Source organism: Salmo trutta, chromosome 25, assembly GCF_901001165.1.
Source record: "Salmo trutta chromosome 25, fSalTru1.1, whole genome shotgun sequence".
Classification (NCBI taxonomy): Eukaryota; Metazoa; Chordata; class Actinopteri; order Salmoniformes; family Salmonidae; genus Salmo; species Salmo trutta.
This window is the reverse complement of record NC_042981.1, coordinates 32459548-32477099: the sequence shown is the minus strand read 5'-3', so window position 1 is coordinate 32477099 and position 17552 is coordinate 32459548. Positions and strand designations below refer to the sequence as shown.

Below are 17552 nucleotides of genomic sequence, written 5' to 3'. Positions count from 1 at the left end.
TGTTTACAGTCTTTTCTATGTTTTACATCACTTTTTATTGCATGATCATCATCGACATCTCATATGCATTTCGGGTAGGAAGAAGTATCAATGGCATCAACGGATACATGAACAGAGTAGGTCTAACGTTTGTGTTTTTTGTAAGGGCATCATCATCCATGGATTTATAGTCTTCAAACGCATAGAAAAAATATACAAATAGAATATAGAAAAATCTAAACAGTACAAATCGAACAAAAAACATGAAATGACAAAGGAATGCAAAGTATAGAAAAGTACAGTGGTATCTTCCTTGAGCTTAAAAAAATGTCACACTATAAATGCTTTAATTACATCCTACAAATGTGTAGGTGTGTATTGAAAGTAGATCAGGTATGGTTCTCAGACAGACAGTATCAAAAGCATATAAGCTGGGACCATATCTCTCTGTGTCTTAACAGTTGGAGCTAATGTCCTTAATGACCTCTCCTTTCACCATGTCTGTCTGTCTTATGGCTGTTCCTGGTACTGCCCCTCTGTGGCTGTGAAGAAGTCCTCCAGAACGCTTCTCAGGTACTCAAAGGTTGGCCGGTTCTCTGGGCTCTCCTTCCAGCACAGGTTCATGATGTTGTACAGGTCCTCAGGGCAGTTCTCAGGTCGGGGCATCCGGTAGCCTTTTTCCAGGTTTTGGATCACCTCTGGGTTACTCATTCCTGACAGTGGGACGAGACAAGAGATGGGGATGCAGACTTGTTAATAATGTGGCCAATGTGTTGGGGTTTTGTGGGCAACACCCTTGTAGAGAGTATGTGATGTTTGTGGATTATACAGGTGCTATGTGGAGAATGTGTGTATGTGAAGTCTACACGCATTGCATATGAAATAGACATGTATAATATTGGATTATTGTGGAGGTGCATCAGTGAAATACCTGGATATGGGATACGGCCATACGTCACTATCTCTGTCAAGAGGATCCCAAACGACCACACATCTGACTTGATGGAAAAGGTTCCATAGTTTATAGCTTCAGGTGCTGTCCATTTTATGGGGAATTTGGCACCTGATAAGGAAAAGTGAAATGGGTTTAATTTTGGGTTCATGTTCATTTCAAAAGCACCCATTGGATTCTACATGAACATTTGGTGGAGCTATAGTATATAGAGTGCATGGCTTTGCAGAAAGCACTTAGAACATTCAAGCACATGCATTTTTTTCTAGTGTAAAGGAAAGTCGTGCTACCCTCTCTGGCTGTGTACTCGTTGTCCTCAATGAGTCTTGCGAGTCCAAAGTCAGCGATCTTACAGATGAGCTCATCAGACACCAGGATGTTTGCTGCTCGCAGGTCCCGATGGATGTAGTTATTCTCTTCAATGTAGGCCATTCCCTCAGCCACCTGCAGGAGGCAGTACATCATAAAGAATTAATCATACTTGTTTCAATTTTTTTAATTTTTTTATTTCACCTTTATTTAACAAGGTAGGCCAGTTGAGAACAAGTTCTCATTTACAACTGCGACCTGGCCAAGATAAAGCCAAGCAGTGCGACACAAACAACAACACAGAGTTACACATGGAATAAACAAACGTACAGTTAATAACACAATAGAAAAAGTCTATATACAGTGTGTGCAAATGGCGTGAGGAGGTAAGGCAATAAATAGGCTATAGTAGCGAAGTAATTACAATTTAGCAAATGAACACTGGAGTGATAGATGTGCAGATGATGATGTGCAAGTAGAAATACTGGTGTGCAAAAGAGCAAAAAAGTAAATAAAAGCAATATGGGGATGAGGTAGGTAGATTGGATGGGCTATTTACAGATGGGCTGTGTACAGCTGTATTAGTCGTATAGGGTACACATGGTATACACTGTCCAATGAAATGCTTACTTCCTTCTCGACAATGTAACAACAATAAGAAATAATACAAGATAAGAATAGGAACATAAAGTAACTGGCTCAGTAGAATAGAATACACATTTTGGCATAAGTATAATACAGGAAGGCACAATTTATGAAGGATACATACTGTGTGTGTTTGTGTGTGTATAAGAGACAGACAGGGCAGCGGTAGATTCCTGTGACAAGGAGGTTCCCACTTCCCCAGGTCAGATCTCTGCTTCTCACCTCAGGGCTCCACCCAGTTTTCACAGGCAGGTTATGAACCCCTAACAACCAGCTCTCTTTCCGGCCCACCCTAATGCCCCAGCTGTGCTATCTATATCTCTTTTGTGTGTGTCAATGTGTGTGTGTGTGTGTGTGTGTGCGCGTGTGTGTGTGTGTGTGTGCGTGTGTGTGTGTGTGTTTAGGCAGACATTAGTGCATATTTCAGATGTAAGAATCTCACAGATACGTGCCATGTGGCCCCGAATCCCTTGGCAGAAAACCAAGAGAAGGGTATGTGATATGAACTTCATATCATCATTACGCATCACTCTGGGGTCATGTTGTTTCAGTGTTCTTACTAACTACATGCTTACAGCAGTGTATGGTGCTGAATGCCATTCAGTGTTCTAGCCATTACTCAGGAACATTCGTTTGCCGTAATACGTTCACAGTTCATCCATAGAGTAGGCTGTTCGTTTGCCACATGCGCCTTTGACAGCTTTGTTAGTTGAAATCCCTGTAACCCCATTACACATCCATGTGGCTCAAAGTCCATTACTGTAAATGAGAGTAATATCATTTAACCATGACATTACGTTAGTGGAGCCCAATTAAATAAGATGTTGGTGTAATTAGATGTTCTCCCATCTTTGGCCGTAAACTACTTCTAAGTCAGTTGTTCTTCTAGGACGAGAGGCTCAAACAGCAATACAACTGCTTTCTTGATCTTATGAAGCTTGGTGCAAGTGTGATTTAGAGTAGGCTGTAGGTTTGTTTTATTATGAAATATGCATTATGTCTCTCAGGTATCAGGATATCTATCACTTCGATTTGTGTTACACCTATAGCATTGCACTGTGATAGGGGTGAGCACCTCAGTGGTGTCGACACAGCTAGATTTGTGACAAGGTGTATAGACTTATGGTTGTTAGTAAACCTCACACAGTGGTCTCCATTGTCACCGGGAGATTATAGTTAGCCTCATAATAGCAAGAGCTGTTTCCTGTAGAGGAGGGACATACAGAGAATAGAAACTGAAAGAGCGAATGGAGGGGAAAGAGTGAGAGAGAATGTTGGAGACAGACACTCGTTAAAAGTGTAGAGAGCTATTGGGATTGACGTAAAGAGCAGGGAACTTGCCTGAGAGGCCATATCTATGAGGGTGTTGATGGGTATGTTGGATCCCTCAGACGACTTGAGAAAATCTACCAGAGCGCCTGTAACAAAATGTGATCAAGTTATTCAAATGACATATGTTTTGAGCGCCGTTACATCAGATCTCTTTTGTTTAATTATAAACAGATGTTACCAGTCACCAGTGCTTAATGCAATATTGATGGAGGTGGAATTATTTTAAGATACAAATACTTTTAAGTCAGAAAATTCTATGTTCAGTGAAAGGCTTTGTGAGAAAGATTAATGACACTGCCGTTAAAACTACATTTAGATATGTCTCAGACATAAATAGCTGGCCTTAGACCCAGAATAGATGTTTAAATGAGGAAAATAACATTCTCAGGAAGTACGTTCACCGTCAGTCAATGGGATGCATGGCCTCTATTCGACAGGCCATGGCTCCTCCGTCTCTACATTGTGTTTGATTAAAACTGAACAATACCACAGGACCTCAGCCAGCCAAGGCAAGAGGCAGGAAATGCCTTAAGAAAAGAGGCTTGACTCTTCCAGGAAAGAAGGGCAACAGGCTCCTGTGCTTTAGTAAAGAAGGACTCCTTTGATGTCTGTGCGTCAAAGGAACGGTATAAGCCAAGGTGGGGAGGAAAGTTAAGCATGCCACACCTGTTATTTTCCAGTTGTATTGTCTTCAATGATAAAAACGAGGGACAAATTGAGAGGATGGGAACATCAAACCTTCCTTTCTAGTGACAACAGAGGCAACAATTGTGTCTGTGCATGTGAATCACAAACAAAGAAACAGTTCACGTTAAGGCACTGTTGGTGCTCTACAGGCCTCTCATAGAGGACAATACAAAGGCCCTCCATTCACTGGCTCAGAGCACTTACATACTGAAGCTGTTGTTGCACCAGTGACAGAGCTTTTTCAATGTGCTTTGTTACTGTCCCTCTTAATGTCAGGTCTTCAAAAAGGCAACAACAACCTTTGAAGGGAATGTGGGATCACATTAAAAAACATGCAGGTGACATAGTAACTGTAGTCAGAGATTATGACCAAGGCTTTTGGAGAGAGCATACTGGTATCAAAATAAGTTGTTGTATTAAGCAGGGGCGTAGGCACGGGTGGGACCAGGCCCACCCACTGGGGAGCTAAGCCCAAACACTCAGATTGAGCCACGAAAAAAAACGATATATATATTAAAAAAATGTTCCAAACGGGACATTATTTGTCTTTTTGCCTAAGCATGCAAACACCATCAGATATAATTCATAGCAAGCAGTGCACTGGTTTAGTCAGATTTGATTAATTATAACAGAACCAATGATGTATATAAACCCTGGATTGCTGCATTGTTTCACGTCAGATGGCGTCACTCATCCACAACGCTCGTCCCTCAACCGATCTTTATTGTTGGACGTGGAACTCATTTTCTAATTTGAATATTGAACATTCTAAAAATGAAAACATAGTTCCTAATTCCTAACTGCGCTCTCGTATGACTCGCCATCGAATAGGAATAATAACTAGCTAGTTAAATTATTACAAATGTTGTGACAGTGATTTAATCATTTGCAATTGTGATAAAATAAAAAACAAACCGGTGGCTTTCGCCTGCACAAATTCTGTGCAAGGACGTTGGTCGTCTGTGCAGTGACTTGATCAGTTGTGTAGCTAACTGTTGTAGCTAGCTAGCTTACTTCCTTCACTCACATTCAAAGCTTGCTTAGCCTGTTTAAAATGCCCTGAAGTTGTAGAAATGCAGCCCCACAATTAAGAGGAACTGAATGTTATCAGAAGTCAGTCCGTAGATAGATCAGCATGTTTCTCCACGATCTTATCGTTGGGTCTGCTGAACACAGCAGCTTACTTGGGAGGCTACTGCAATGACTCGTGGCAAGAACAGTTGCTTCATGAAAACTCATAATAATGTAAGCATTAGCACTACTAGCTACAGTAGCTTGCAAGCTAGCTTTTGTTGGAAGAAAAACATTGTATGTGGAGCACGAAGTAGGTAGCTGGTAGGTTAGCAGCATCGTTTCAGTCAAAGATGATTTCAGTGACTGGTTCAGCTAGCTAGCAAACTAACGTTAATGTTGGACACATTTATGATAGCTTTCGTGCCCGTAGTCAAACTTCAGAAATACTGCTCATTGAAGCACAATGATCCTTAGCTAGATTTAAAATGGGGTGACTAAGACTTCCTTACCAACAAAACATAAACATTATTGACATATTTATTGTTTTAGCTTAGATTAATTCAGACCATTTTGAGGCAGAATGGGGTTCAGCAGACGATGTCACCTAGGTAATATTTCTAATGTTATGGAAGCGTATTGTAGCTGGAATACTTTTGATCTATCCCATTAGCCTTTGCAAGGTACAGAACATTGCGTGCAGAATCGACACGCTATCTGATGGAAGACAATGTGGATTGCTGATGCTATGTATTGGCCATTGAGAGGCTTTGAAGCCACCGGCCATATTGGCACTCCCCAGTAGGAGCAGTCCTCCATAGGAATGAATGGAATTCTATAGTAGTTCAATTAAATGTTTTATGGTCAAAATTACATGTTTTTAATGATTTGTTGTTGTTGTAGTTGGGACAATAACATCAGTAATCTCTACAAATTATACTTTAAGGAAAAGGTTTTATATCTTTAAAAAAAAAGTTGTTTTATGTTTACCTCACATGTTTACACCCCTTTTTCCCCCCATTTTTGCCTAAAATGACATACCCAAATCTAACTGCCTGTAGCTCAGGTCCTGAAGCAAGGATATGCATATTCTTGGTACCATTTGAAGGAAACACTTTGAAGTTTGTGGAAATGTGAAAGGAATGTAGGAGAATATAACACAATAGATCTGGTAAAAGATAATACAAAGAAAAAACTAACCATTCTTTTGTATTTATTTTCTACCATCATCTTTGAAATGCAAGAGAAAGTCCATAATGTATTATTCCAGCCCAGGTCCAATTTAGATTTTGACCATTAGATGACAGCAGTGTATGTGAAAAGTTTTAGACTGATCCAGTGAACCTTTGTATTTCTGTTCAAAATGTTGTATCAAGACTGCCCAAATGTGCCTAATTTGTTTATTAATAACTTTTCATGTTCAAAATTGTGCACTCTCCTCAAATAATAGCATGATATTCTTTCACTGTAATAGCTACTGTAAATTAGACAGTGCAGTTAGAGTAACAAGAATTTAAGCTTTCTGCCAATATCAGATATGTCTACGTCCTGGGAAATGTTCTTGTTACTTACAACCTCATGCTAGTCGCATTAGCCTACATTAGCTCAACCGTCGCGTGGACGGGACACTGATCCCGAAGAAGTGCATTAACGTGTCTGTAATAGAATAAATGTGGCAAACGAATGTAGACATTAATAAATGCATTTCTATAGCTTCCAAAATATATTTTACAATAGTGGGCGAGTGCCAAGATGGAGGCACGGTGGCTTCAACACAGTGCCCTATATCAGTCATCTCATCTTTATATAAATTATTGAACAGAACCGATGACCTGTAATGACATTCACTATCATGGGATGGGTTGCCAAAAATAACTAACTTAAAGCCACACCCCCAATAAGCCACAAATGTGACCGCATTGAGGATATGTCACTGTGCTTCTATAGCTATATGCTAGGTAAATAAAGGTTAAATACAAAATATGCACCATGCCACTGCTTATTTAATTTCTTCATTTAGCAAACAAGACAGGTCACAATCCATTGCCTTTGTCAGTAAACACACCTATATGTTATCTTTAATTAGCTTAGAAAATGTACAATTGTCTCTCAGCCTCATGGCAAAATGTGTAGAATAGAATTAGATGAGCTATAAAACTGCACATTTTCCTCTCTGCCCCAAGGCAAAATGTGTAGAATTGCAGGAAGTTAGTTGCCCACCAAAATGTTTACAGGCCCACCCACCAACACATTTCTGGCTACGCCACTGGTATTAAGATTTGTGTTTTCAATGTCAGCTAGTCTGTGTACAGGGCAGTGCACCTGTAACCATGGTGCCATTTTTATTGGTCTGGCTTTGCTTTGCTACCCTTTTATAGACAGCCTCTCTCTTTCTTGTGTGAAGAGAGAAAGAGAGTAGTCACTGGACAGTGGCTGAATAGCCTAGTCTGACTGGGGGAATAGGGGGGCTGAAGGGGGGGGGCTGTGTTGCAGTCTAGGGGGGCTGAAGGGGGGGGCTGTGTTGCGGTCTGTCTGTGCTGACACTGGAATGGAGCCACGTGCCCATGGGGGTGGACACAGGTCCCATCACTGAACAATGAGACAGTGAATCACCACTCCCCTATTTGACGTCTCTTCTTTCCAGTCAGAACGGACTTCCCTTTGGTGTGTTGACATTAGAGGCACCAGCCAGTACGGGAAAAGAGAGTTAAAGTTCACGTTTGCTGATTTGATTGTTTAAGATGAGGAAAGTGCAGCAGGGTCACCAAAGTAGGCTGAAAATAGCCTCTAAGAAGATTATCCACTCTAAAGAAAGAGATGTATGGAAAAACAAGGTTAAATTTGTTTCTGAAGATCACATGTTCCATTTAGAATGAGCGTTTCAGTAAATAACCGTTAAGCCCTAACTAGGAGTATTCATCTTATGATTGAATAAGAAAACATTACATTTTAATCTTGCATCTATAATAAAATGCTTTTTTGGATCATTTAACATTGTCAGTGGACTGCAGTATGCCTGGGAAAAGACTCTGACTCATGAAACGCATTCGGGTAAACACCCAAGCCGCTCTTTTGTTACTCTCACTCTTATCAACATGCAAACCCAATAACAGTTTAACATGTTTGATCACGAAAGCCGATGACGATATCCTGGCTGAAAACACTCTTTTGTCTGCTCCAGGTGTTTCTCTAGAATCTCCCGTGATGACTCTGTCTTAGCTGTTCGCTCTTTCAGCGCCGGGATTGAGAGTCATCTACGTTGACAGGCACAGACATAGGCTTGCTGAGCAGCTGTCATGGGATAGAGTACAGTAGAATAGAAGAACAACTGAATAGAATAGGATCAGGGTTATTGACCTTTTGTATAGGGAGTTGGTCTTACCCTGAAAGACGAGCATTGACCATTAGCCTAATGACAATGTAATCCTAGACAGTGACACCCACCGTTCTCCATGAACTCTGTGATGATGTAGATGGGCTCCTGGGTAACTACGGCGAAGAGGCGGACCAGGCGCGGGTGCTGCAGCTCCTTCATCAGGTTGGCCTCGGCCAGGAAGGCAGCCACGGACATGGTGCCCACTTTCAGGTTCTTAATGGCAACCCGTCTGTGGTTGTTGTACAGACCTGCAGCATGGAGGAAAGCCATTGGTGATACAGTAAATATACAGTTTACTGCAGTAATATCACAGTGATATTACTCAGTAGTGTAGTATACAATGTGTAAGATGGAGTGATTTGAGGACACTCAAGTTTGCAATAGGTCACAATTTGCCGAGTTATAGCATATGCTGTAATGGTGAGAATGAACTTTCTCACCATTACAATTAACTTTCTCACAATTCTCACCATATTTGTTATTGAATGCATTCTTCCCTACTTTTATCTATAACTGAAATCATTTCGGGAAAAGGAATGGTGGTTTGTTTTTTCCAATCTGACATGCATGGATACTTTTTGTTGTTGTCAAACAACAATCACCCCTATGTTGTTGGTGTATTCATTCGCTGAGAGAAACAAATACTGTACGTTGCCAAGATCGCATGAAGGAGGAATTTGGAAAATACAGGATAGTTTTGAATGTCGCTTTGTGTTCACACACATGGAGCTGGACAATAGGGAAATCTCCCCCTCCACTGGAAAACTAGTGTGAAGGGATCAGATTACATCAGCAGATATTCTCACCATCAAAACACTGGAGTTTATTTTTTAATGGTTGATTTTAAGGTCACAGCGGGAGGTGATAGCAAATATTGTAATATTAACTAATATAGAGAGAGCATCTGGTGTGGCTAGAACCTCAGCCCAGCATGCTCACTGGCTCTCTTGCGTAATGCAGCTAATACCTGACATCAATCTCTAACAGGCCCTACCAGCTCAAACAAGCACTGCAGTGATGGCAGTATTTAGGAAATTACACACAATGCAGAACTAAAGCCTAAACTAAAGCTGTTCTGGCAGACAGAGAGAGACAGGACCAATTGAGCAACTGGTTGCTTTATATCTAGTGGATCAATGCAAACCAACACACGCGTTGGTAATCTGAAAATATCAACCACTGTGGTTGTACACTGCCTTCAGAATGTATTCACACATTTTGTTGTGTTACAGCCTGACTTTAAATTTATTTTTGTCCTCTCACCCATCTACACACAATACCCCATAATGACAAAGTGAAAACATGTTTTTAGACATTTTTGCCCATTTATTGAAATTGTCAGCAAGACAATAACCTAAAACACAAGGCCAAATCTACACTGGAGTTGCTTACCAAGACGACATTGAATGTTCCTGAATGGGCTAGTTACATTTTTGGATTTAAATCGGCTTGAACATCTATGGCAAGACTTAAAAAATGGCTGCCTAGCCATGATCAACAATCAAGTTGACAGCCCTTGAAGATTTTTTTTAAAGAATAGAGGGAAAATGTTGTACAATCCAGGTGTGCACAGCTGTAATCGCTAAAAGTGCTTCTACAAAGTATTGACTCAGGTGTGTGAATACTTATGTATTGCTGTATTAAATTTTCAATAAAATTAGCAAACATTTCTAAAAACATGTTTTCACTTTTTTCATTATGGGGTATTGTGTGTAGATGGGTGAGAAAACAAATCTATTTAATCAATTTGGAATTCAGGCTGTAACACAACAAAATGTTGAATAAGTCAAGGGGTATGAAAACTTTCTGAAGGCGCTCACCCATCCAGACTTCTCCAAACTGCCCAGCCCCGAGCCTGCGCTCCATTTTGAGGGACTCTCGGGGGATCTCCCATTCGTCCTGCCACCAGGGTTTCTGGGGCACGCGGGACTGGCACGGCTTCATCAGCCGGGTGCACAGACCGTCCGCCTCACCTGCAGACACACACAACACAGGCAGGGTCAAAGGTTGAATAACGTCAAGTAATACAGTTCACATTTTGAGAAAGACTGTGCTAAGATGTGCTAAGGTGAATGTGCACTATGGATGGTAGGATAATGGTATTTGGTACCAATGCTTTCTGTATTGTTTGGCTGATGTATTGTGTTCTGACTGGAGGCATCGCTCCAGGAGTTCAGACAGGATGTGAGTCATAGCACGTACGTGAGTGATGCTGGACCAGCTCTTTCAGGGAGTTGAAGGATATCTTTGCGGTGATGTAGAAACCACCAGTATCCAAGTTCCGGATTCTGTAGTGCTTGACCGTGTCTCCAGTGTCGGGATCCAAGTCCCTGACAGATAAGGAGAAGGAGCCTTGAGTTGTCTCACTCTCTCTGACCATGAAGGAGCCCTGTGTATTCCCCGGAGCTAGCAGGAGCCTCATGGCATCGTTTCTGGAGAGGTTCTTGAAAAACCATCTGAAGCACAAAAAACAGGCATAGAGCTTCAAACATAACCACATCCCTTTCTCTTGAAGGTTGTTGAGTATGGGGAGATGGTGTTGGTTGAGTGAGACGATGTTGGGTAATGTATGTGTGTGCTTCCTGCATGACTTAAAGTGAAATTAAATACAGTTATTTGAGTTTGAATTGAATTCAACTGAATTGACTTACGTCTCCATCTCCATTGAGTTCAGGGGGGCAACAAAGTTGTATGGGATGAAGCCCTTCTGGCCTGTGATGAGAGACTCTGCCATGAACCACTCCGGGTCATCCCTGGACAGCAGACAACAGCAACACTTACTCACTATCTCATACTTTTCAAGCACTGGCAATGTGTCATGCTCCATCAAACAACTACACACTTTTGCACAACTACACAAATATATCAGATCCTCTAAAAAGTAAATTGCATCACACAACCCTCCTATCCCTATTCTTACTTATTGAGGATTTTCAGCTTGTCTCCCTTCTCAAAGCCCAGGTCATCACTGTGGTTGGGTTCATAGCTGTATATGGCAATCACCAGGCTATCTGTACAACCATAACCAGCATGGGTGAGGAAAACATCAACAATAATGATTAGATTTGATCTACCAGAAGAAGGCACATAATTACCCACATATTCATGTATAAGAACATACCTGGTAGAGGGGAAGAGGGAGGCGTGAGATGAGAGGGGTAGGTGATCAGTTGATCTGTGTACTGATGAGACCAAAGCAGGGTATGGGTCAGTAAAATAACCTGGGTTTCCACTTCTGAATTCAAAGATTCTCATTCCGAGTACAAACTATGGAAGTTCAAGTTGTGACTTGCATGAAAACAGTAAAGATAAAAGTCTGGGGGTTTACACTATCGTGATGAGAAATTTGACTTAAGGTAAAAACCATAAATTCCTTAAAGTGAGGAACGATATTAAGAGAAGATTTTTAAAGACACCCTAGGTTTTACTTCATGTTTACTTTGTGCTGACATACTGGTCAACAACAACATAGCATTCACATGTGCTATACTCTACTTCAAATCTACTAGTATATCTCCTGTAATTCAGAGGGAGGAAGTGAAACAGAACGTTTAGTGAATGGTTACAGTCCCAATTAATTGCACACACAAAAGCCAACTTCCGCCCAAATTATGTAAATTGCCAATTCCCATTGCTAGCTACCCAGAATCATTGAGAGAGTTTGATTAAGTACAGCGGGCTATGGCCTGTGATGTGAACGGGCAAAAGCGGTGAGGGAGGAGTGCCCTTCTCAAATCGAACAGTAATCTGCACCGCTCGGTCATGTTGTCAACAAGGCAGCATCGTTCAGAAACATACAACATCTCGTTTCCATAAAATATATGTTCAAATTCTCAAACTAGTTTTCATTGGGTCGACAGATAAAGCCTTTTTATCAAAATCAATCACTTCTGTATGTGAAAACACAGAATCCTACTTGTTACTCCACATGCTTAACCTACATGACTTTTGTTTTAAGCCGACTTCGCCGTCAGCCAAAACGGGGCACCTAGCTCACGCCATAGAGGCAGCTTGGTTCCAGTAGGGCTGGGAATTTTCCAGGGACCTCAGAATACGATATTAACATGATACTTAGGTGCCGATACTGCGATTTTATTGCGATTTTCATGTTCCAAACATATTGCTCACTACAGTGCCTTCAGAAATTATTCACACCCCTTGACTTTTTCTACATTTTGTTGTGTTACAGCCTGCATTTCAAATTGATTAAATTGAGATTTTGTGTCACTGATCTACACACGACACCTCACAATGTCAAAGTGAATTATGTTTTTAGAAATTTGTACAAATGAATTAAAAAGGAAAAGCTGAAATGTCTGTCTGATTGGTCCCAGAATACAAACGGTTGGGCCAGAGCCAGCAGTGTTTTCGAAGTACGCAATTGGCTTTGATACTCTGATTGGTTAGAGACAATCTAATTGCTGATTACTTTGTTTTCATCGCAAAGATGTTACCACAAACAACTTTCAATGATGGCAGATTCAGACTGAAGTATGTAACGAACGATTGAGCAGTGAAATAATTCAGTGTGAGTCATCAGGCAACAATTCCCAAGCATTGACTTGCACAACACCCTTTTAGGTAGACCGTGGTTGCTTAGGTTATATTCATTGATATGTCAATTAAATGCATATCGGAGATGTTTGTGTGTGTGTTTTTTTTTTTTTGTGAGACCACGTTAAAATATCACACCCTCTTCCTCGCATTCCACACTACTTCCCCAGCCACGTCCAGACGCTATGCCGCTGTCTACACACACAAACACACACACACTCACCGGGTTAGCCGACTGGGTGGGAATCGGGCAGTTGCAGTTGTCACACACTTCGTCTAGGTTCTCTACCCAGTCGTCATCATAATCTGAACTACAGTTGCATCCCATTTTACCTGAAACATAGGCAAGAGTTTACGTCAGTTTACATCACTACATAATAGAAGAGATTGATTGACAAAGTATGATTTAAAAAGAATTGTGCTTGGTTGGAACAAAATAGTTGCGTAGTGCCCCACACTTAGACTTGGCTCCCAAGAGAGTTGGTGAACTAGATAGCTGTAGCTTATTATATTACCTTCTTAAAAAAGTGAAAAGCTGTTCAACCTCAAATCACTTGGAAATGTAAACTCAATTCAATCGAATTAAGAGTGTACATAAACAAATGAATTAACATTAATAAGCAGAACTTTTTGCCCAGAACATGTATTTTATGTTAACATCCTGTAAACATCTAATATCCCTTAAATCCCCAGCCCTGGAAAAACAACTCAGGATGTCCTGATATGACTAAATCTTTGAAGTGAGAAAATAAAGTAATAATCTTAGCCAGACAAAAATATGAAATTGTGTCAGGATGTAAACCTACATTATTGTTTCTGTGTAGCTTCACATCAATACACAACAACCAGCGGAGTTTAGCAGGATTTCAAACATCCCCCACCGCAAATTAAAATACTCCAACACATTGGCATGTACGCCTCGTCTCATAGTAGTGGGATGAGGATCTGCATGGGACTAAGGACTGATCCATAGGCTGTGCAGCTTGCTGGGATATGACAGACTTAAATCGGTGACAGATACAGTGAAGAGAATTGCTTTTGATATAGTTCAATGTGACCTTTTTTGTTGAGAAACCAAATTGCTAGACATTTCACAAAGTTACCTACATTTCATGTTATAATTATTTGTTTTCATTTGGGAATGAATCATAGTCCAGATTTTTTTTTAGAAAATGTGATTATATTTCAACTAAAACTAATCCAGTGTTAAACCATGCTCTCAGTGCGGATGGAGCGCTCTACCTCTCAGCAGTACAGTAAGACCCTGTGTTCTCAGGCCTGCTCCAATCCCATTGGTTGGCTCACGTAACAGGGTCAGTGGGCTAGTTGGAGTCGCCGCATGTCCCGAGGGCACAAATCCGTGAGAAAATCTGACGGGTCCGGAAAAGCCTGACCCCGTTAGCAACAGTCCACCCCTGCACTGGGACGGAATGGAGGGGGACGAGAGGGGTCGCTTTTGGGTGACATCTCTCCTGCCTTTGTCTGACAGGCTCTCAGAGAAAGTCATCTAAACAAAGTCAATATTTTCCATTGAATGGATGCCCTCTTGATTTAATCTCTTAATCATATTCAGCTGCTGAGGGGCTACCCTCCTCTCAAGGCCCAGTGTGTAGGCTTTGGTTGGTTGGCTTTATTATCATTATGTTGTGCTGCATTTGTTGAGGCATTGATGTTTCTTTCACATGAAATGCTATGTGTGGTGTGATCCACCCTGAAGGTCATTATAATGAAGGTTAAAGAAGGGTTACACAGAGGTAGACACTAAACACTGCTCTTTAGGCTACCTTTTAGTGGTTTGACTAACTTGTATTAATGCTATACATCAACAAGATGACCTTCCATCTGTCAAACTGCTCTGAAAATAGTAGCACTCTTGAGCGTTGCTGCTCTCATGAAATCATCACATTTTCCAAATGCATATTATGCATACTAAATTATGTGCTATACAGGTGGATACTAAATCACAAGGACCTTCTTGGTCACCAGATCCCTTCCTGACAAACAAAAACCTTAAACAATTGTCCGTCAAACTGTAATAAAAGCATAATAACCACAAGAATTACAATTACCAAACCAGATGTTAATTTTCATCAATTTATACCTAAATTACCTGTTACCCCCTTGTATTTTGCATTGCCTTTTAAGCTAAATGTAATTTTTGCAGTACATTAAACATCTTCTCAATATTGACTATAGCCTAAACATTTGTGACTGCTCATTTACTGTAAAACACAATTGTATACATTGTTGTACATCCTGATTCAAATTACGCTCTCAAAGGGAGACCACGTCAATATAGATGCATTATATAGAAAGTTTAAGACCTACCTCATTAAACTTTCAGCCCAATATAATGCTCTTCAACAGGGTGTCAGCGATGTCACTGGTCTGCAGCCAGAGCAGCTTTATCCATGACTAAGAGACCTAGTCTTCATCAAATATGAATCTTATCAAAAACAGCAACTACAAATATAACGTTACTTTTGGAGAGAAAATAAGAAACAATAGGATGTTGAGTGAGGTTTTCGGGCCGGGAGTTTTGTATGTGAAGATCTCATCACTTACTCATGCAGTACCTTCAAAACACGCACACCACACACACACACACATACGCATGCACGCACGTACACACACCTCAGTGGAGAGAAAGCCACCCAAAGGGCTTCCTGTCGTTGAAAGGTTGAGGGTTGTTCTGCAGTGGCTCTGACAGGTGCTACCCATGCAGCTGTGTGTTTCACAGGGAACGTTGGGCTCCTCTGTAAATGGGTCAGGACAGTACCTCTCTCCTAGTTTGTGAATACGTGTGAATGTTCCATCAGTCACAATTGGGTAGGATTGGTGAAGTAGTGTCTCAGGCAGCTGATAGACTCCATTTTGAATCAGGTCTTTGTATCTGTGTATCGCAATGAGACTGATTACGGGGAAACCTGTGTCATCGACATTAAGTTGTAATTGCCAAATGAGTCATTGCCCCCCACAATTGACTATGCAGAAAAGTGCTGTCATGTTAATTTTCAAATGGAGAGTGATTCCCTGGGAGTTAGAATACATTTTACTTGATTCTAAATGTCCTCTGAGAGCACAAAATCTATTAAACCCATCAATCGTTTGGTTTGTTTAGTCTCAGGACATCAACAATGACACTCGAGGCCATTTTGTTTATTTTATAGTCACATCATATTTTCTGTGCTCTGGTCTGGGATGACAGATGTTATTTCATGTTATTTTGGTCAATGGTGTGGTTTATCACTGACCCACAGTCAGTTGTTGATTGGTTTACTTGGTCACAAAACAATTTGAAAACGGCTTTGATTTTCACCATTCATTTCTTGGTTGATATGCTTACAAACATCCACACACCTACACAAACCCTCAGATGATCTCCCATAAATAATTATTTACACACCATCTCTGTGATGTGCACGACTGTGGGCCATAGAAGACCACAGCACGGCCCTGTTCCACTGTCAAATGACAAAGGTGTAGAAGCATGTGATGAATATGAAGCTCCAGTCACATCCCCCTCTCTTGCAGGGAGTGTTGCGGACCACATAGATCTTTGTTGCGGTGGCAGGCTGCAGCTCTAGACACTATAGCATGTACTGCCAGGAAGTCAGCCCAAACATGTACAGGAAGTGCACTGAAATAGGTGCAAGTGTGACTGCTACAGGAGAGATTAATACACACATTAAACCACTCAAATTAAGGAAACAGCGTTTTGTAGTTTTACTTTTAAGTTCTAAGGTGACCTATGTGGCTGGCGTCTTCTTTGTGTGCCGGTTTATCAAAGAGAGAAGCAGATTTCTGCTCATGGGTCTTTCTATAAAGATGTGTGACATTGGGATCAACATTTCAAAATGGTTTTGAAACAAAAATAAAAACGATTTTCATGCAGCTCCACATTTGTGCTCAGAGGAATAAAAGGGAATGTATGCAAATTGGAACACCTTAACAACAACAGGCATAGGACTATACATCCTTTAAACAGGGTTCTTAAAGACATTGGCAAGTCAAATTCAAGGATAGGGGCTTCATAAAGCACTTCATTGTAATGTTCAAGGATCTCAATGTAATACAATTGTATTATTTATATAATTGTACACATAGGGCCTAATATAGAACCCTCCCCCCCAAAGAAAGCATGCAAAAAGTTTCAAGAAAGTAGGCCATTAACACATTAAGAATAATTAAAAAAAATGTAGGCCTTGTCAATGCATTGATATTAAAATTATTAGTACATTCTAATATATGTGAGAATAATGTGGACACTGCCTGACTAAATATATTGGATGCATACATGGCGATTTTTCTGTTGCCTATGTGGCAGACGCAGTGACACACTAGCAATCATCTCACCATCGCTGTTTTTATAATGAGAAAGTGATCAAAAAACAGGTCATTTTTTTATGGAAGTATTTGTATGTAAAGCCATGTTGAAGCCAACAGATGTTGTCTTCTTCCTCATAATAGCCGCACATGATTTTACCGCAACAGAGTAGCGCAATACCCTTCAACTGAAGCATCTCTCACAAAAACATATCACAAATTAAATCACGGTTATTATAAGGGAGTAGGAGACTTATAAATTGTCTACAATAATTACAAGGACTTCTCAAGCACCAAACTGAGGATTTGATTTTCAAGATACGCCTAATCCAGTAGCCTAATGTGTTGTCGTCATATCTAGAATAATTAATAGGAATAGAA

At 40.7% G+C, this 17552-nt stretch overlaps 1 protein-coding gene across 1 annotated transcript; it reads right to left on the bottom strand.

The window, feature by feature from the left end:
* Positions 1-16: 16 nt before the first annotated feature.
* On the bottom strand, positions 17-15429 carry LOC115162436 (proto-oncogene tyrosine-protein kinase LCK). Its single transcript, XM_029713736.1, has 12 exons — positions 15174-15429; positions 13069-13178; positions 11413-11473; positions 11212-11302; positions 10943-11044; positions 10494-10747; positions 10112-10264; positions 8360-8539; positions 3227-3303; positions 1222-1375; positions 911-1042; positions 17-692 (listed from the first exon to the last, which is right to left on the bottom strand). Exons 2-12 carry the CDS (start codon positions 13171-13173, stop codon positions 490-492), a joined length of 1512 nt encoding a protein of 503 aa, XP_029569596.1. The 5' UTR covers positions 13174-13178; positions 15174-15429; the 3' UTR covers positions 17-489.
* Positions 15430-17552: the final 2123 nt, after the last annotated feature.